The 22,562-nt window shown below is 32.1% G+C and overlaps 2 protein-coding genes across 3 annotated transcripts; both read right to left on the reverse strand.

The window, feature by feature from the left end:
• Positions 1–4,579: 4,579 nt before the first annotated feature.
• LOC127717644 (heat shock 70 kDa protein 12A-like) lies at positions 4,580–12,910 on the reverse strand. Of its 2 annotated transcripts, none has more exons than XM_052223367.1 (4): positions 12,796–12,910; positions 8,171–8,392; positions 7,247–7,403; positions 4,580–5,680 (listed from the first exon to the last, which is right to left on the reverse strand). In XM_052223367.1, the coding sequence occupies exons 1-4, from the start codon at positions 12,814–12,816 to the stop codon at positions 4,677–4,679; spliced, it is 1,404 nt and encodes a 467-aa protein (XP_052079327.1). In that variant the 5' UTR covers positions 12,817–12,910; the 3' UTR covers positions 4,580–4,676. The 2 variants fall into 2 exon arrangements, with proteins under 2 accessions (XP_052079327.1, XP_052079326.1); XM_052223366.1 differs by lacking the exon at positions 8,171–8,392 and adding an exon at positions 11,835–12,056.
• LOC127718686 (uncharacterized) lies at positions 12,909–21,160 on the reverse strand. Its single transcript, XM_052224741.1, has 9 exons — positions 21,029–21,160; positions 18,991–19,120; positions 18,440–18,490; positions 17,309–17,387; positions 16,912–16,958; positions 16,386–16,446; positions 14,871–14,973; positions 13,044–13,093; positions 12,909–12,919 (listed from the first exon to the last, which is right to left on the reverse strand). Exons 2-9 carry the CDS (start codon positions 19,084–19,086, stop codon positions 12,909–12,911), a joined length of 498 nt encoding a protein of 165 aa, XP_052080701.1. The 5' UTR covers positions 19,087–19,120; positions 21,029–21,160.
• Between the last annotated feature and the right edge of the window lie 1,402 nt (positions 21,161–22,562).

The raw sequence follows: 22,562 nt of genomic DNA on the forward strand, positions 1-22,562 counted from the left end.
ATTGTGTACAGTAACGCCTCGGAATAGATTGGTGTATAAGCTATATAATAGACTATTTTCATATTACCGACTTTTGACTCCGGATTATATAATTTGTCGACTGGTTACCTTGGACATCATGGTACCAAGTCAGGTAAGAGCAAGATAAAGAAGTAAAACCAAGCTTTCAATCGGTACAATTTTGGGGGGAAATTACCTGCTTAACATTTCTTTTCACTACAAAATCATCGGAAAACAGTAAACTTTCCCCTCAAATTACACCGATTATATGTTCTATTTTAATTAATTTGGTTGCTCTTACTTGACCGAGTACCATGATGTCCAAGGTAACCAGTCGACAAATTATATAATCCGGAGTCAAAAGTCGGTAATATGAAAATAGTATATTGCCTGTGGAATAGTGAGTGTTTTATGTATGATAACTCTCCGTATTAATTTTTGTATGAATACCAAATTCGTTTAATTAATTCAACGTATATTAACTTTAAGAAGCATTTAAAAATCAACAGTGCATACATGATCAATAACTCAATAGTGTATAAATCCAGAAATCGGACATTTTAACAACATTTTATGATCAACTCACAATACAGATAGCGACAAAATATGTCCAGAAAGTTTACTAATTGTAACATGTGTAACTTGAATATCGGCGAATTGTCAAATTAAATACCAAAAGTTTTGTTATCAAATTTTACTAATGAAAATATTTTCTATGAGTACTTTGAAAAGAGGTAAACAAACAAAATGTATACATGTAGTCTACTCAAACATGGTAATGGTTGTCTGCTTGGTAAAATTGGTCCTTGGCTATGTTATCTGGCAACTTGTTACTAGACTATAAACAGCAGTTGATGAACAGCGTCTTACTTACCGAGAGTGAAAATGGGATAACGGCTTATTTGTAAATTAAAGATGCTTTACTAGGGTACACGAATCAACGCATTGGTTCAATGTCCGTGTCAAAAACTGCATTGTGTCTTGAATGACCCTTCATACTGGTCAATATAAGTCCAGGAAATCTTCGCTGTCACAACATTTATAAAATTTTATTTTCGATTTGCAAACTTGCTACTCTGATATATAATAGCAATGTAACTTATAAGAAAAACAGGAATATATTTGTGAGGAAAATATCAGAATAGTCGTTTTATCTGTAAAGAAAAGGGAATGACAGAACGACTTTTTTACCCCTGGAATTTGAAAATAATCAAGTATCATATCAAATAAACATTCACCACAAGTTCATAGACATTACTTTGTTAGATATCATAATTTAAATGTTCTGGTTTTGTCTTGCGTATTTGTTTTAGGACTTTATTTCTTTTGATTTCATTGCAAAATTGCAAACTATCAAGGAGCATCATTTGGTGATCGTGTTAATCGAAACCTCAATCCAAAAGATATGTTACTGCGAGATGTCTTTCAAAAAGATGTTTATCATGTAAAATACGTTTTAAGTTAGGCTGATATCTTATTTGCTTAAACCCATTTAAAAATGGCAATTTAAGGCAAATTATGTTAATTTCGACATAAGTATGACGTCATTGCGGCAACCTAAAGTTTGTACTTAAGTGTCTAGATTTGACTATTCCCATAGTAATACACAAACATAGCTTTTAAGCGATTGCATCAATTCTATTATTTAAGCAAATTCAGGCGCCAGATGAACATCTTAACATTCCTCTTCCTCTCTCAATTGAAGAGGCATTTGGAGTATACATCACCATGACAGGTGATCAATGCATAGTATACATATACTATCTAGGTCTTTTTCAATTTTCGTTTAGATATCAAAACTGGATTTCCGTCTGTATATATTAAATCCAAATATTTATATTCAAAACTCTAGAAATAATTCATGAATCAAGGTAAACAGAAATCCAATGTGCAATTAAAAGCTCATGATCCGCCAGTGACACACATCGTGAGTGATAAGCATGTGGTAATCAATACTATGAATCCCAGTATATACAATATGTCGGTGCTTCATTTTCCTATCATACACCGACCGAGCGAGAGCTCAACAGCCAGTCAAGGTCGTCAATAACCGCCCAGTTACTATCATAGAGTGTTGCTGCTTAGAGGGAAGCTATTAATATAAACCAAAGGTTCCAAGTACAAAAAACTGAAGTCATCTCTTCTAATATATTACGGACGCCATAGAGAGTTGGTTGGCCGTTATGGAATATCTGGGTCAATATGTGCAATTCATTTAAAGTAGGCGACAATGGTAGCCTTGTCGTCCAGTCCTCTGTTCATTTCGTAATCTTGGATATGTATGATGGCTGGTTTTCAAGCTGAGACATCTTCACAGACGTGGTCAAATTGTCGTGGTACAGAGTGAGGATAATTTCTTCCACAAAATTGGAAACCCCGAAAGTCCCTTAATATGCTGCTTCAGCAAGTAAAAAGTATTTGTACACAATTAAAGTCACTGGAAATTTATGATCGGTTCTTTTCGAACATTTAATAACTTCACAGTGTTTACATCTTTATTGTACAGTCTTCTGATCCACAAAAATCACTAATATTTAAACCTAGCCAATTACTTAAAATACCATCATGTCCAATATTATTGCATACCTATTTTTTCTATTTCTATTTCTATTTATATTTGAGTTCCTCCCTTTGATGTGCATTAGGAATTTTGACCGATATATTTCACAGATGATAATTAATATGTCCTACCAAAAATCTCGTCCTCTTTTCCTTGACTATGAAATCACCAAATTTTACTTATTAGCGAATTTGTACTTACATGAGAAACCCGACTGTTTCCTCGTATGGTGGAGGATCTGCTTACGCTTCCAGGAACCTAAGATCCTTCCCAATTTTTGTTGGGATTTATATTAATATTGCTCACTCAATAGTTTTATTTGTTGTTTTTATATAATCGTGGTTTTTTTATTAGTTTTGCAAGGTGTTATCATTTTGTCTTCGTTTTAAGAGTTTCAATGTCTTCCGCCTCTCTTTTAATCGGCCTGAAAAAAAGAGGCAACAGATAGCAAATGAATATTCAAACTTATAAGTACCCCATGGTAAATAAAAAGGTTTTGAATTCATATGTAAAAGAGACGTAAACATTAAAAAGGGATATTAAAAAACAATAAGACAAACAGCGTACACAAAATACAACATAGAAAACATAAGAAAGACTGAGAAACACGATTTTCGTCAACTTGCCGAATATCTATTATAAGCTGAATAGAAATCTTAGCGTATGAAAGATAGGTATACAACATATATGTATCAAAGTTAACAATAAGCAGAACTTCTCAATATTCCAGCTCCTACATCGTAGAAACTGTATACACATGTATGTAACTATAATAGGTAAATGAAGGGTCAATTCAGGCCTGAAACTAAATAAAATTCGTAAGGGTTCCGCGGAACCCAGTGTCTCGCCTACTTTTGCTGTTAGTCGCAGGCTCAACAAAAATGGGGAAACAATTATTAAAAATTTTCCTCTAGATACTATCTTTTGATTGTAAGAAGTTCTGTTCAAGTTTGGTAATAATCCAAGAAGGTTTATGAATCTAATAAATGTTTTTAAAACTTTAACTGCAGACTGTACGTAATGTTAACTGGGATAAAACTAAGTCCATTTATAAGTAATATACGGAAAAATAGGAAATAAGTTTTTACAAAATTTCCTTTTAGATACTAGCTTTTGATCATAAACAAGCTTCTGTCTACGTTTGGTACAAATCCAGGATAGTTTAAGAAAGTTATTAAAATTTTGAAAGCTTTAACCACAGAGTGAATGTAATGTTAACTGGCAGAAAAACTAAGTCCATTTATAAGTAAAATACGGATAAACAGGATTTTTCTTCAAAAAAATTTACTTTTGAATACTATCTTATGATCACAAACAAGCTTCTGTCCAAGTGTGGTGCAAATCCAGGATAGTTTAAGAAAGTTATTAAAATTTGAAAAACTTAAACCACAGAGTGAATGATATGTTAACTGGCAGAAAAACTAAGTACATATATGAGTAAAATACGGTTAAACAGGATTTTTTTTTATATGTATGGGTACCTAGACGTATATAGTCCGTACAAAAATATTTATATATTTAAATGAAGGACGTGAACCAACAAAATATATATTGGTGTACGCTGAAATTGTTCGTCGGTGGAGGTAAACTGATAGGTGGATCTTTAGCAACTCTACCTTACTTAACCCATCTGTGGCATTTCTGACATGACTATTAGTTAAACTAAGCAATGACATTAAAGAGTTTTGGCCAATGGAAAGGTTTCGTAGTCATAAACCTGTTATAGTATATATCTTAAACGAAGGTCAACATAGGCCTAAAACTAAATATAATGCATTTTGTGATGATGCAATATACAATAATTTACGAACATGATCTTTAAATGTTTGATTCCTTACACAATAGCTGTTCAATCAAAGTTATTAACAAGAACAACTAAAATGGAAAACGGAACCTGGACATACCGTTTTTTTTTTTTCAAGTTCACGATTTCTCTAAGGTTTGCCTTGAATCTTGATTTTTATATTCTAAATGCATTTGATACGAGATTTGAACATCGTGTAATTAAGGAAACATAAGTTCAATGACAGAAATCTATTTGAAAAAGTAATATACAAATCAGCTGCTACATGTAGTCCTGTACAATCTGAATAACAATTTCTTTAATTTAAAAGGTTTAATTAAGAAAGCTGCATACACCTTCAAAGCATTTGCCCGTATGTTCATCTCTGGCAACTACTTTAAATTCTGTTTCACTAGTTGATATTCCTATCTTAAGACGTGCTTCCCTTCTAAATTTCGGCAATTTTATACGGATGTGACCAATTTTCCTGCAGTTATCCGAAGAAATTATTTTTGGTGGCTCTTCATCATCGGAGGCGTAAATCTGTATAAAAGCTTCTTCCTTGTTGAACGTTATCGGAAAATCGTATCCAGTGACTACTTCATTAATCTGGATCGGCTGACCTTTCCGAATGATTGTATGGAATTTTTCTATAGTTGAAGTCAATGGTGGCGACTGTTCGATACCAGGCACCATCGCAATTCCGTAATGAAACTTAGCAATTCTGCCAACAATAGGAGTGTCCATGTGACCAATAATAACTGCTCCCTTCAATACAGCTAAATCCGGATCAAGAGGACAAATGACGGTAAGATTATTAAACTTTGTTTTCATTGCATCCTTTAAAAGGTCACATGATGCGTATCCACCAACTAGAAGGATAGTTGAAACCCCCTTTGTTTTTGGTTGGTCCAATAAATCTTGCACATAAATGATGATTTTGTCGATGCCGTCTTTAAAAATTTGCAGCACAACATCGGGTGAAAAAATTAGCATATTTTTTATTAGTTTAACCTTATCCTTATATTCCTGAGCAAACGTGTCCGGATTGGATTTATTAGCCTCTATAATTAACGACCTTGGAATCTCTAGTCTCATTTTTCCATCAGAAGAAACAGTTCGCTTTTTCAATTCAACTTTTCTTGCAAGTTCGAGGTAATCGTCTCGATGTTCTGCAATGAACTTTGTAACTGTTTTATCACCAAAAATACCTCGCAAGAGTTTCCATATTCTAGTATTGATAATGTTGCCACCCCACGGTCCACCAGAGGCGCTGTGTATTTCCTTCAATTGTCCCGATTCTAAGATTTCATTTGATGTAATATCGACTGTTCCCCCTACAAATCGAAGACAAACTTGATTAATTTCTCCAATCCGTTGCGCTTTTTGTAGCAGATTTCCGCAAAATAACTGAAAACCAAATATTTTGAAACCCAATGCTCTTTAAATTTTATACTTGTTTGGCTTTCTAACTATTTTGGTCTGAGCGTCACTGATGAGTCTTATGTTGACGAATCGCGCGTCTGGCGTATTAAATTATAAGCCTGAAAACTATTTCAGACCTTAATACGTGAATAGAAATAGAAATTTCCTTTTTGTTCCTGACACAAATCACGAACCTGTAGTTCAGTAGTTATTCTTGTCATATCACATTTTCGTATACTGTTTTGTTATAAATTTGGCCGTTAGTTTTCTCGTTAAAATTTAATCAAATTTGTCATGTCGTGACCTTTAAAAACTGACTGTACGGTACAGATTTTTCTCATCTTTTAGAGGCTGTACTGTTGCCTTTATGCCTTTAATTGCTTATATTCACTTCATGTGAACTCGGGCTGATAGTTATCTCATGAGCAAAATACCACGCAACATTAAGAATGGAAATGGGGAATATGTCAAAGAGACAACAACATGACCAAACAGCAGACAACAGCCGATGGGTCTTCAACGCAGTGAAAAAATCCGGCAATCGGAGGTGGTCCTCAGCTGGCCCCTAAATAAAATTGTGTACTAGTTCAGTAAAAATAGACGTCACACTTAACTTTAAAACATATAAATGAACTCAAATTAAAAAACATACAAGACTATCAAAAGCCAGAGGCTCCTGATTAGGGACATGCGCAAAAATGTGGCGGGTTAAACATATTTTGTGAGATCCCAACCCTTCCCTTATACATCTAGCCAATGTAGAATAAATAAACACATAGCAATATGCTCAGTTAAAAAGAAGTCCGAGTCCAATGTCAGAATAGGTAACAAAAGAAACTTAGCAAAATGACAATGATACATAAATGATCAAAGGACTCCTCCTTATTCTCATATTGAACGTTAAGATGCAATTTTAGTTTTCTCCAAATTAGCAAATTTATCCAAATTTATTTCCTAAATACACTTTATCAATCAAGTCTATAGACGGTATATTGGGTAATTACAGATGAATATAATTACATTAAATTTTGATATAATAATATGTAAATTCATAATTCAATGGTGGTAAATCAAAGAAGAAAAATGTTGTCTCTTTTGGGTATTGGATTTTAAAGTATGCTGGCCTATCAATGCCTTTATTATTCGGGAAACATTTTGTGGACGGTTGCGCATATACTGCCAGGATTATTATCATTAAATATTATCATATTGAAATCGGTATAATTAGAGCAATATCATTTTAAAAAGATTTCTCATATGGAAAGTTAAGACAGAATATATTTTACATTGCCGAATTCGATACGACTTGCAACTAAGCGTTGCTAGTGCATCAAGACGCGATACTTTCCCGTTTCATTTTGATATCCTCACACAGTTGACTTGATAAGTTTGTTTTCGGTTCTTTCATGTCTCAAATATACATTTTTGTTCCAAAAAATATAATTTTGAAAGGTTGTTAAACATGACTCTTTTATTACCTCCAAGATCTACCACTAGGAATCTAGCACCCGTATCAAATGATCCAAATCTTCCAACTTGCCCAGTTGCCCGTTTTTGTATCTCGTCGCTCTTGCAACAAAATGCAGCTGCCTCTGGTTCTAGTGCAAGTGTTAAACGCTCTTCCTCTATTCCAGCCTACAATTATATAAACTTATTTCATTTTTTTTTTTTATTGCTTTTTGCAAAAATACTTTTTCTTGTTTTCCCATACATGTTTTAGAAAATAACTTAACTTTGCACATTATCAAAAATCAATAAATCAATAATCTTATCGGTTGTATGTCTAATATGTTAAAAAAGCTTAAGAATACCAAATAAATAATTAAAACTCATTTGGTCCGCGAACACAGTTATCGTTACTTGATTTTCGTTGTCTACAAATATAGTCCCTAGTGCGGACACTGTTTCTTGCCATTTGTTTATACCCTTTCTAAATTAATTTCCTTACGTTGCATGCTTCAAATAGCAAGTTAGGGGATGAAACTACACTGTTAAGAAATTTGGGTCATGAATTTTAAAGTAAAGTAGTTAAACATTAGTATTTCGGAAGCTGTCAAAAATAATTCCAAGACCCACTTAACGTAAAATTGTCCATATTTTGATTTAGAGCTGATGAAGTTTTCTTTAATTTTGATATAATTTTTCCCAAAAGTAGTACCGTGACACCACACTGTAAAATATTATTGAGAAAGTGCAAGTGGGATTTTTCTCATTTTGATTTATTGTCTAAAAATGCACTACGAAATAACTGTGGTCTCGGGCCATTAGATGAGAAACGACCGACAACATCATTGTAATCAATCCTTAATTGTTTGTTGGGTCGTAAATAGTTTAGACTGAATGAACTACTAGTATAAAAGGTTGGAAATCTTATAATCTTCAATAAACTTTACAATTTGTACCTTTTTTGCAGCTTCTAACATGAATTGTCGTGCATCCTCGTTCCAAATAGCCGGAACTGTGAGCACCCAATGAATGTTCTCTTCGTTTAGATTCGCAATTTGCTCTTTTATTCTTCGAAAAAGCGTGTTCCATATATACTCAATACAGAAGGCAAACACGTCTACAGCTTTCAATTCATTTTTTCCAGTAATGTCTTTAATAGTCATTGATTTCTTAAGTTTCTGTAGAAAAGTAGGAAGAATTATAAGTGCTGATAATAAATATCACAGGTGACAGGTACTTGCAAAAAAAAAGTGCAGAGGACATTATATGAATGAGACATAAAACCATACGAAACAGATGCATTTAACAGTAAACTCATTAACAAACATAACACATCTTCTAATTGTTATAATTATAAATACAGTTTACACATTTCACTGTATATTTCTATTGATTGATTTATTGTTGTTAAACGCCACTTTCAACACTATTGTGTTATTTCGTGGCGGTCAGTTTTTATTAATAGAGGAAGCTGGAGTGCAATTTATTACCAAACATTGTATTTCCTAATATTCACCTATTACATATTATTTTATTTTATTTCTTTCATTTCCTGAGCTGTTCTGCACTTTTAGATCTTGATATGTCAAGTAACCTCGTAGTTAATTTTTTTTCTTCACTCAGTATGAACATTATAAAAGATATTTACCATGTTATTATAAAGCTGCATTTTAAACCTGCTAAAGTAATACCACTTGTGTGCTTCGTCAGGGGTTTCCTCCAGCAATTTAGTGTATTGATCTTCTGCTTGATGTCCAAATGCTACAAATTTTCTATCAGGGTTTAAAAGTAGCACTGTCGGCACTTTTAAAGACGAATTTCCTTTCTGGTCTAGTCCCATAACAAATATTTCAAGTGGGTTTTTGATGAAGCTGTTTTTCGTTGAAAAAGCACGACCAGAATAAGCTGATCCAAAATCGATTGCTGCCACCATTGAATAATCTTTCCTGGAATAAATTAAAAATTTGAGATGAGGCTGCCAAGTAATTTGCCATGAATGAGTTCACAAAATGGATGATATAAATAGATCAATAGCAAAATGTGCAACCACTATCTAATTCAAATAACTCAAGAAATAACAATGTACTACCGAATGAACCATATACTTGATATGTTGTATTAGTATATGACGAAAAAAGTCATGACAACTAACTAAAATCCCAATTTAAAATGTGTTGGCTTCGATTTGCCTCCATGGAACAACCTTCATCAGCATTTCGTATAACTTAATTTTTTTCTTATAAAAACTTGGGGATTTGTTATAACATATTGTCCATCTTCTTAAAAAGACTTGTTACTCCATTGACTTTTTTACTACTTCTATTTTTAAAATTTATTAATGAAAGAGAAATAACTTTTCAAAAATAAGTATGTTATTCCGTACAAATCGTTAGTTACTATTGAGCCCATAAAAACATTATTTCGAAAAATATCACAAACAAATTTACACAACACTGCTCAAGAATTGTTCTCTAAAGCTTTATAGTACATGTATGCGCGAAACTGCTTCTTTTAAAATTCATATAAAGGTATATTAACTATCCTATCGAGATAAAAGTCAGATATCTTTGATGAATATTTATAAGCGCAAGATCGATGCTAATGCTAGGTATCTCCATCCGTAAAGTTAGCACTGTTATGTTAATGTGATATTTCATTCATACTAGTATGTTCATTTTCATTAAAAGTGTGTGTTCATAAAACTCAGATTTCCTCCTGGCATAGGTCCTCTAATGCATATTTGGCACAATATTTCAGAATTTCTTATTCGACTTGGCCTTCCAATGGGCCATTTCAGATTCTAAAGAACTGTGGGAAATTCAATTGGTCCTACCCCAAAGAGAAAATAACGTCATTTCATTGGTCTAATTTCAATTGATAAGGACTTTTTAAACAATCACGACAATGGTGAGCCCAATGCAGACGCAGTGCATGTTTGACGTACCAAAGAATACGCCTACAATATCTAATGAGTTTATAAATGGGATGAATAGGTTGGTACTGGACTACCTGCATTTTGAAGCATGCGTGTATCGGTCCAAAGTCAATATCTTTATACCAGCGTAACCGAGGTGTAAAATATGGACAAAAATAATGCCTACCCATGTTAAATTTAGCATTGGCAAGATAAAATTAAATTCTGATTATTATAGGTTAATTAAAAAAAAATGTCCTTTTTGGCGTACCTTTCATACAAGTTCAAAAGGCATCCATTTTGATTTGAAGGCGAAACGGTTCAAAAAATCAACGATAAATAAAATTATCTTAACTTAATGACCTACAGAATACGAAAACAAATGTTCATTTTGATTTCCGGTGTTCAAAACACAGCTGACGCTGCAACTTTAATTGTGACGTCAATCACGAACAGCCCATGTTTTAATGGAATGAGAAAATGGCTTTTGTTTCCAAAGCGAAAGTAAAACGTCAAATAAAAATGATAAATAAGTTATCATTTGGAACGGAATCAACCCTCTACAAAAGAACAAAAATAAATGAATGTTATTTTTAAATAAATCTCTCAGCTGAGCATCCATAATCTGTTCTCAACAATTTTTTTTATTTTGTGTCTGGAACCAATGCTTCACCAAAACTGCATTCTTACTTCGGTTGAATGAATTACATACCATGTTTAGGTAATTATAATATAGTTTTTTTTATTCTAATTCATTGCAAAATAATATATTAAATGAATTAAAGACAGAAATTTTAAAAAATATATACTTCGTTTTGAATATAGTCATCTCTTTGAACTTCTCCAAAATATCAGCATCACTTTCCTTACGCTTCCGAGTACCTTGCTTTGGCTCGGGTTCATCAAAACGTGCTGTCGTAAAATAATTATTTCTGTATTTAAAACAACAAATATCTATATGAAGGTATAGTTGCTTTCAGAATGCATGTGCAATCGTTATGCATTTTTTAGGACTTAATCAGGTTAGTTTGCGTTTATTTTTCGGGATTTATCGGTTTGGTTTGTACAAAACTATGAGCTCTATATACTCAATGTTAAATTATTATTAAGAATACCAAATAAATAATTAAAACTCATTTGGTCCGCGAACACAGTTATCGTTACTTGATTTTCGTTGTCTACAAATATAGTCCCTAGTGCGGACACTGTTTCTTGCCATTTGTTTATACCCTTTCTAAATTAATTTCCTTACGTTGCATGCTTCAAATAGCAAGTTAGGGGATGAAACTACACTGTTAAGAAATTTGGGTCATGAATTTTAAAGTAAAGTAGTTAAACATTAGTATTTCGGAAGCTGTCAAAAATAATTCCAAGACCCACTTAACGTAAAATTGTCCATATTTTGATTTAGAGCTGATGAAGTTTTCTTTAATTTTGATATAATTTTTCCCAAAAGTAGTACCGTAACACCACACTGTAAAATATTATTGAGAAAGTGCAAGTGGGATTTTTCTCATTTTGATTTATTGTCTAAAAATGCACTACGAAATAACTGTGGTCTCGGGCCATTAGATGAGAAACGACCGACAACATCATTGTAATCAATCCTTAATTGTTTGTTGGGTCGTAAATAGTTTAGACTGAATGAACTACTAGTATAAAAGGTTGGAAATCTTATAATCTTCAATAAACTTTACAATTTGTACCTTTTTTGCAGCTTCTAACATGAATTGTCGTGCATCCTCGTTCCAAATAGCCGGAACTGTGAGCACCCAATGAATGTTCTCTTCGTTTAGATTCGCAATTTGCTCTTTTATTCTTCGAAAAAGCGTGTTCCATATATACTCAATACAGAAGGCAAACACGTCTACAGCTTTCAATTCATTTTTTCCAGTAATGTCTTTAATAGTCATTGATTTCTTAAGTTTCTGTAGAAAAGTAGGAAGAATTATAAGTGCTGATAATAAATATCACAGGTGACAGGTACTTGCAAAAAAAAAGTGCGGAGGACATTATATGAATGAGACATAAAACCATACGAAACAGATGCATTTAACAGTAAACTCATTAACAAACATAACACATCTTCTAATTGTTATACAGCAGATTCCATTGAGTGTGTAGCCAAAGGTAATATCTTTGGTTAGCTTGCTTGTTAGCTGAACCGTGAAGTCATTATTAGGTCAGGTATACTACCCTCCTTTCGAAGTAGCATAGTCCAACAGACAGATCGATTGGTTATCTGTTGGACTAGTCTATTCTTAAAGTAGGGTAGTTTACCTAACCTAACAATGACTTCACGGTTCAGCTAACAAGCAAGCTAACCAAAGATATTACCTTTGGCTACACACTCAATGGAATCTGCTGTAATTATAAATACAGTTTACACATTTCACTGTATATTTCTATTGATTGATTTATTGTTGTTAAACGCCACTTTCAACACTATTGTGTTATTTCGTGGCGGTCAGTTTTTATTAATAGAGGAAGCTGGAGTGCAATTTATTACCAAACATTGTATTTCCTAATATTCACCTATTACATATTATTTTATTTTATTTCTTTCATTTCCTGAGCTGTTCTGCACTTTTAGATCTTGATATGTCAAGTAACCTCGTAGTTAATTTTTTTTCTTCACTCAGTATGAACATTATAAAAGATATTTACCATGTTATTATAAAGCTGCATTTTAAACCTGCTAAAGTAATACCACTTGTGTGCTTCGTCAGGGGTTTCCTCCAGCAATTTAGTGTATTGATCTTCTGCTTGATGTCCAAATGCTACATATTTTCTATCAGGGTTTAAAAGTAGCACTGTCGGCACTTTTAAAGACGAATTTCCTTTCTGGTCTAGTCCCATAACAAATATTTCAAGTGGGTTTTTGATGAAGCTGTTTTTCGTTGAAAAAGCACGACCAGAATAGGCTGATCCAAAATCGATTGCTGCCACCATTGAATAATCTTTCCTGGAATAAATTAAAAATTTGAGATGAGGCTGCCAAGTAATTTGCCATGAATGAGTTCACAAAATGGATGATATAAATAGATCAATAGCAAAATGTGCAACCACTATCTAATTCAAATAACTCAAGAAATAACAATGTACTACCGAATGAACCATATACTTGATATGTTGTATTAGTATATGACGAAAAAAGTCATGACAACTAACTAAAATCCCAATTTAAAATGTGTTGGCTTCGATTTGCCTCCATGGAACAACCTTCATCAGCATTTCGTATAACTTAATTTTTTTCTTATAAAAACTTGGGGATTTGTTATAACATATTGTCCATCTTCTTAAAAAGACTTGTTACTCCATTGACTTTTTTACTACTTCTATTTTTAAAATTTATTAATGAAAGAGAAATAACTTTTCAAAAATAAGTATGTTATTCCGTACAAATCGTTAGTTACTATTGAGCCCATAAAAACATTATTTCGAAAAATATCACAAACAAATTTACACAACACTGCTCAAGAATTGTTCTCTAAAGCTTTATAGTACATGTATGCGCGAAACTGCTTCTTTTAAAATTCATATAAAGGTATATTAACTATCCTATCGAGATAAAAGTCAGATATCTTTGATGAATATTTATAAGCGCAAGATCGATGCTAATGCTAGGTATCTCCATCCGTAAAGTTAGCACTGTTATGTTAATGTGATATTTCATTCATACTAGTATGTTCATTTTCATTAAAAGTGTGTGTTCATAAAACTCAGATTTCCTCCTGGCATAGGTCCTCTAATGCATATTTGGCACAATATTTCAGAATTTCTTATTCGACTTGGCCTTCCTATGGGCCATTTCAGATTCTAAAGAACTGTGGGAAATTCAATTGGTCCTACCCCAAAGAGAAAATAACGTCATTTCATTGGTCTAATTTCAATTGATAAGGACTTTTTAAACAATCACGACAATGGTGAGCCCAATGCAGACGCAGTGCATGTTTGACGTACCAAAGAATACGCCTACAATATCTAATGAGTTTATAAATGGGATGAATAGGTTGGTACTGGACTACCTGCATTTTGAAGCATGCGTGTATCGGTCCAAAGTCAATATCTTTATACCAGCGTAACCGAGGTGTAAAATATGGACAAAAATAATGCCTACCCATGTTAAATCTAGCATTGGCAAGATAAAATTAAATTCTGATTATTATAGGTTAATTAAAAAAAAATGTCCTTTTTGGCGTACCTTTCATACAAGTTCAAAAGGCATCCATTTTGATTTGAAGGCGAAACGGTTCAGAAAATCAACGATAAATAAAATTATCTTAACTTAATGACCTACAGAATACGAAAACAAATGTTCATTTTGATTTCCGGTGTTCAAAACACAGCTGACGCTGCAACTTTAATTGTGACGTCAATCACGAACAGCCCATGTTTTAATGGAATGAGAAAATGGCTTTTGTTTCCAAAGCGAAAGTAAAACGTCAAATAAAAATGATAAATAAGTTATCATTTGGAACGGAATCAACCCTCTACAAAAGAACAAAAATAAATGAATGTTATTCTTAAATAAACCTCTCAGCTGAGCATCCATAATCTGTTCTCAACAATTTTTTTTATTTTGTGTCTGGAACCAATGCTTCACCAAAACTGCATTCTTACTTCGGTTGAATGAATTACATACCATGTTTAGGTAATTATAATATAGTTTTTTTTATTCTAATTCATTGCAAAATAATATATTAAATGAATTAAAGACAGAAATTTAAAAAAATATATACTTCGTTTTGAATATAGTCATCTCTTTGAACTTCTCCAAAATATCAGCATCACTTTCCTTACGCTTCCGAGTACCTTGCTTTGGCTCGGGTTCATCAAAACGTGCTGTCGTAAAATAATTATTTCTGTATTTAAAACAACAAATATCTATATGAAGGTATAGTTGCTTTCAGAATGCATGTGCAATCGTTATGCATTTTTTAGGACTTAATCAGGTTAGTTTGCGTTTATTTTTCGGGATTTATCGGTTTGGTTTGTACAAAACTATGAGCTCTATATACTCAATGTTAAATTTTAGCAACAGATGTCTGCCCAAAGTCAGGCTGTCTGGGCCATGTTTTATTCTTTGTTCTTTATCTTTGTTCGTTTGTCTATTTTTCCGTGTCAGGCAGAATCCTCTTACCAATTATGAGCACATGCAATCACCACCAGGTTTTTGTGGGGTTTATGATGCTCAGTCTTTTTTTTACTATGTTGTGTTTTGTACACTACAGTTTGTCATTTAGTCATTTTCGTTCTTTGCTAAAGCATTGTCAGCTTGACAGTTATTTTTCAAGTTTTGAGTTTGAGTTTTTTTTATGGTATCTTTTGTTTCTCTTCTTCGGAGAAGTGAGATGTTGGTAGTTACAATTCATTTAGTATGTTAAAGTGTTAAATATTTTTTTTTGTATTACTTCCTTACAACCTCGTATTCCAATGCCTTTTTTTAACTTAATTGCAAATGTAGTTCGAATATCGATATCTATAAACGTTATCTGCCATTTTTCGTATAAACAAAAGACATGGAAAGTATTGAAATTCCTGCAAAAGTATATAATACTACTAGTTAAAAGTTTGAAATGTATGATAGTACGGGTGAGGAGTTTGAAGTGCAAAACAATTGTAAAGTAAAACAAAAGAGTATAAGTATCATAAGTAAAAACTTAAAAGTCTTAAAAGGGTAAAAAAAACTATACTACCAGCAAAAAAGTTTTAAAAGAGAGGCGAAAGATACCGAAGGAATATTCAAACACAGACTGACAATACCATGGAACAAAGAAAATATACGGAAAAGGAAACAACAGTTCACAAAACATAAGGCCATAAAAAAGAATATGTTTGTTTGCCCTAACCCTACCTGCCCTGAAAATATCTGCCTACTTAAAATCTTTTATTGTCTTGATGTGAAATTTTTTTTTTTAATCAGATAGGCATGAAGACTAAACACAATCTGACACTTCAATTTCTCTTTGCCAAAAAAAGAAAAGAAAATCCCCTACCTACCCACTGTCTATACCTTTGGGTAGGGTTTGGGCAAACCAAAATATTTTTAGATGTGGCCTAATATAGCAAAATAGAAATTGAGCAAAACGAACCTCACAGAAAACTACTATAGCAAATCCATGCACCCTTTTTTTATGTATAGCTAGTTGTATTCTGTGAACGTTTCGATGAAATTTAGAAAAGAGTTTTCATATGAATACAGTATGCTTATATTACCAAGAAGCAATGCTTTTATGAAAGATGAATTTTAATACCTTCTTGGTTGCTGTCGCTTGTGAAAACTTCTTCATCGTCTACCTCGTCCAGGGAATTGCACTGAAATGTTCACAACAATACTTTACAATTTTACTCTACCGAAGCAGTCGAGCGACAATGATACATATATGAACAATCATTCAATCAGATATAATGCAAGTAAACAGTATCAATAGCTTGTGGAAACCATGCAAGTGATGAAAGTTATAGATCTGATTACAACATTCTCATTTTTTTTATTTCTTGTCCATTTTGCAATTTTATTTCCTTTTTTAAATTATCGGTCTCATTTGTTTCTTGTTTCATTTATAAAAAATAACAGTTTTTGAGAATAATGAATATGGTCAATTTGAATGAAACTGTAGATTTAAGTTGTCATTCGGGGACTATTTTCTGAGATAAAAGACATCTGATAATGCATTATAAGATGAACTATAATTGTTCTTCTGATAATTACATCAGACGATTGAAAAGATGTGTCGGGGTATAACTCCGACGTATTCACAGGGAAAAGTCTGTGTTTACCTTCTTAAAACATTCCATCCACTTCTCTCTTTCATCTTCCGATTGTGCTGTGAAATAAATTATAAAAGGTTGTAAAAATAAACAAAAATATCACTGAGCTTAATTTTTTTATAGATATTCTTTTGTATATTATTGTCAGTGAACCAAGTGTCAACATGAATTTGAATTCTACTTTAATAGCCAAATATATATCCTTTTGAAGGTGTCTATGACATTTTGCCTTTCAGTATAGTATTTTATTGGATCTGTTTTTATCAAATTTCATTCTATTCTTTTTGTAATTGTTCACATACCTGACACGCGGGCAATCAAATTCATTGGCCCTGATCCTTGAATTGCACAGATTTGGTACGGTCGCTTTAACAAACCGTTTTTTTAACATCAATGATCATGTTACCTTTCAACTTTATGCTTTGACCATTATTCGAAGTAATATTGAAACGCAGTCCGTCTTTTTTCTTGTCAATATCAGCGAGCTGTTAAAAGAAATGGTATACAAACATAAGTAACGCATCCACTAAATACAACATTTTGTTTCTTGTTGCCAATAGATTTCAGTGAAACGTTCTTATATTATTGCTTTAGCTTGTATTATTTAGTTACGATATACTGATCGACATGCATAAAAATGATTATAAGTAGAACATCATTTGCATGAAAAAAAAATCTTTAAAATATCGGCAATATGTTGCGTACTTTAAATAAGTACATAGGTCAGATTTAAGAATTTTATCAGATCTTCGGACTCCTTTGGGTATTTTTCTACGATACAAGGTAAAATATTTTGGCCCATAACACCAATTTTTCTTTTCATATAAGACTTCAATAGCTCATAAAAGGTCATTTATCAAGTTTAAGCAGATTCTAAATTTCTTTTCTTTCGATCAGACACCCACATATTACAAATGAAAATATAAAGTAAAGTCCGAGTCAGCCTTTTCCCTCTATTTTTCTTTTTAAATTAAATGTCTCAAAAAGGAGATCCATAACCTATAAATTTTTGTAGCTTATTTTGTTTTTCTGGCTTATAATTTCAATTTTAAATTCTAGATCTGGTTCTAAAATTACTTAAGTACATCCTTAAATCAGGATAATCTTTTTTGAAGACAACTGTCATTTGAAATTTTGAAGAATGCAAACATTTTTCTAATTTATTTATGTTAAAATGCTTTGATCATATTCAGGCTTTCAGTGTTATATATAAGCTTTATGTTGTATTTTGTATTCTTTTGTTTGTGGTGTGGTCTTTTTTCGTTATTTTGTCAGTGTCATATATATTAACCGCAATAACCTCTCTATTATCTTTTTATCCAGTAATATAGAAAGCAGTCTAACCAGTTTTCAGTGAAATTTTTTTTAGCATTCTTACCGTTTTTTTTTTCATTGTTATGTATGTTCATCACATTCTAACTGGGGTGGGTTTTTTTTTTGGGAGGGGGGATTTTTTTTCATATGTTCACCGCATTCTAACTTGTTTTTTTTTAGCGTTATGTATATTCAGAGTGTTCTTATCCGTTCTAATTCTTACCATGATATTCATTTCCCATTTAGCTTTCTGTGATGCATTACTGGGCTTTTTCTAAAACAGTAAATGATAAATTATATAGCAGTACTGATTTTGTCTAACGAATTGTTTGAATAGTACAGGACAGGCCACAGTGCATCAATTTGAAAATTGACTTTCCGATAATGTTTAGATCAAAACGTCTGTTGAAGACTAAAAGTCATTGCTCACCAAATTTTTCAATATAACGAAACTATAAACAACTGACAAAAAAGGTAGAAGGTTAAGCTAGCTACAAAACCAGGTTAACCCCATAATTTTTTTCTCGAAAAATGCCTGCAATAAGTCTGGAATATGACAATTGTTTTACATTTATTCCGTTGGTTAATAACGGTGCTTTTGTTGGTTTACATGGACCTTTCCTACTTTGGAATTGGGTATCTGTGTGGTATGTTTTACTGGTGGGTGAAAAGAAAACAAACAAATATTCGCAGAATAATAATATTAATTACACTCTTTTGCCAAACAAATCAAACATATATTCTTCATTGGTAATACTTTAATGATATATTCACCTCATATTGTTTCATTAATCCATCGTCCGTCAAGACAAACCATCGGTCTTGATAACCCCTAAATATTGATATCTTCCTCTTTAATATTCCATCCATACTAAACTCACAAAAACTTGCAATAAATAACAATCTAAAATAAAAGTGATATGGTTTTTAGCTCTATATTCTATTAATAAATGTTCACACTTGATCTTGTCTTAGCAATAATCCAAACCTCTTTTCTCTTTTATGTCATCACCAATATAGTCTCATCAAAGAACTTGTTATTCAATTATTTTCCTGAAGAGTAAGTACTGTTTCGATACCAAGATACATGCTGACAGACCTGTCAATCGCGGTATGATTTTTGTCAAGTCGTTATGGGGCCTTGGTTGCCAATTGGTCTAAAAAGTCGAACTTCTGTATCACTAGCTTTGCAAACAACAGTGGATTAATCTTTATTCGTTGGATACCAATTTTCGTGCATTTCGTGGGTAAAGGTGAAACACAAAATTAAATGTTAGACGAATGACAAGTTTCCTATACTCTTCTGTGCATACTTCGTCAAAGCAACGAAATTAGATATCCACGAAAATGCTAGTTTTCCTTATTCCACAAAAATTGGTATCCACGAAAATAAATGAATCCACAGTATCAAAAAATCCTCAGTTTGAGATCTATTTAATACACCTAGATACATGTATGAGCAAAAGGTTTGCTCAATACAGAATTGTTAGTAGTAGATGTTGCAAAAAGATGTTTAAGTTGGTAAAATAACTTTGTGCGTACTACTTTGGATGATATCTATTGTTATAAAAGAAAGGAGATGTGGTATGATTGCCCGTGAGAAAAATATCCACCAAAGTTCAAACGAAGTTTATGTTAGCAATTAAAGGTAACCTTTCGCCTTCGACAATGTGAAAACCCATACCGTATAGTATAATATACCGATCGATTAAAAATGAGCCAGCTACTTTTCGTAAAAAGCATACAACTTCTTTTTGTAAACTTGAGTAATTATTATTATTTATAACATTGCTTTTCATTTAGAAAATACAGTTATGATTTGCGATATAGATCTGTTGATTGTAACACCGGTAGTGTAACAGTAGTCATCTACATATCATATTGATATACGTACATTTATGGTCTTCTTCATTGAAACTTTCACGGTCGCTTTATATTCAAGTTTCAATCCTTATCGAGAAAATAATGAAAATTAAACTGCCGCGAAAATTTCAGTGCATACAACATATGATCTGTAAGGGATTAGTTGTACGGCAAAAATTATGCTTGAAGCCACAATACAAAACGATGATTGCCTTAAAACAAGAAAAGACTAAGACGTAAGGAATGTGTATTTACTCCTAGATATTAGGGTTATGTTCATAGGTATATATAATAGTCATTTTTTCATATACATAGTAGAACCTATTCAAACCGATGATCAAAAATACACGAAAATGCACTTCCAAGACCCATTCAATTTGGTGGACTTTGGCTGTTGTCTACTCTTTGGTCGGGTTCTTGTCTTTTTGACATATTCCCCATTTCCATTCTCAATTTTACTCTTCTTCAAAAGTATGGTGTTACTGTCCTATTTTTTTTTTTTCTTCATTTAAAACAAGGAGAGTTTTTGTTTTCCATTAATATATAAAACTGTCCGTATCTAATCATTCTGTTGCAAAGTTCTTTCAAATACTTCGGGAAGAAAATTGTGATGAAATCGTAACTTGATTGATTAGAACAACGTGGTATGGTTATATAGCTCCAACATTTTCTACGTTTTTAAGTATCCCTATCATTCAAATGATTAATTTTAATGATTCTTAAATGTACATTGAGAAAAGCGCTACATATGGTATTTTCATTTACTTGTGTGTCTCTAGAAATCTTGAATGAAAAGATTAATGTCTTTGTTAAAAATAATTACGTTATTTATTTAATATATACCTGAAAAAAACTACATATACACCATCTCAATTTTCTTTATATATAAACTATTTTTAAACCGAAAAGTAATGGACTTTACCATGAATTAAAATAATAATAATCTTACCTTGTACAAATACCTTGAAGTCTGAACTAAAAAAAAACCTGACCAATGAGTATTGCTGTCCTCGATATGATATTTAAATTCACTTGGTTATAATTGTTATGTTTTCAGAAAATTAAAAATACTAGCTAACCTTCAAAGTAGGTTGTTTAGATTTAAATGTTGAAATAGATTGTAATTTCAGTCAATGAACTGTCTTTTAATCAACTTAAAAAAACATGTATGTTAATGTGGAGAGAAAAATAGTTTTTACATAATTCTTATTCTGTCAAGGTCCCTTTTGGGGTTTATAGCGTCTAACATTCTTTGTATATTTTGGCGTTTTATTTCCATCCGGCCTACAAAGGAACCAACACTATGGAAGTCGAATGACATAAATGCTACACATTCTTTATAGGAAATTTTAACATCGTTTACAGTTAAAGCCTTGCTTGCAAAGGTGACAAATCAAATATAGCCTCGAGACAATTGAATACAGTGTCAATACAAAAAAAAGTTCATAATTTGTAAATAGTCGATTCTCAAATGTTAAGGTTCGGACTATCTTAAAGAAGATAAACCCATAAAAACGCTTCAATCGAACTAAATATATCTAGTGTTTATTCTTATTAACTTGGTATATGGTGTCTGCTTTTTACTGAAGTAAAACTTTAAAATAAGTATTTCTAATATTTAGCTTTACGTAATTCTTTTTAAATTTTCTAAATGGATTTGTGAAACGTTCCGAAACCAAAAAGAGCGGGAATGTGTTTATGAACTATGAATATGATTATCTCACCTAACATATATAGCACAGTAAAAATACCTTGCATTCTAAACGATTAAAAGCTGAATAAGGTAAATAGTTCAGCCCTCTAAATTATATTTAAATTCACCCGTGTATGAATAAATACACATTTTAGAAAATTAACAATACTTCTTTACCTTTGTTACCGGTTATGTATATTTAAATCTTACGTTTCGATCGACCGACAAAGCGGCCAACAACGTGATAGGGGAATGACGTAAATACTTCTGAGGCCATGTGCACCACAGGTGTAATAAAGTAGTAGACTTTTTTACCTTCAACCCATATCAGCTTAATACATAATACATGTAATAGGTTCATTTTTTTCTTAATGTGATTTTTTTATATGGGAGATGGTATTTGAGAACATGTATTTGCTTACTATTTGTATGGTTCTATTTATATTACTTTGTGGGGGATTGTCAGTAACATAAGTAAAAGATTTCGGTTAAATGTGGAAATTGTTTCTCAGTTTAGATAATTTTTAGTCATGACATGATGATTGGGGCTAGATGAGCTAGAAAGTGAATTTCTGTGTTATTCTTTATTAATTCTTTGAAAATATCTCCTCCAAAGCTGGTCAAAGCAAAAGAAAGTTTTGACCAGTATGAAAATGATATCAACAAAAGAACCTTTGTGAGCATGCTTCAAAGACTCATAACTAACTACAGAAGTCATATGATAAAATGTCAAGTGGATATTATGAACATCTACTTAATATGTCTAAATATCTAAAAAGTTTTAGTATTC

The sequence above is a fragment of the Mytilus californianus genome, unplaced genomic scaffold (genome assembly GCF_021869535.1).
Source record: "Mytilus californianus isolate M0D057914Y unplaced genomic scaffold, xbMytCali1.0.p SCAF_10, whole genome shotgun sequence".
Taxonomy (NCBI): domain Eukaryota; kingdom Metazoa; phylum Mollusca; class Bivalvia; order Mytilida; family Mytilidae; genus Mytilus; species Mytilus californianus.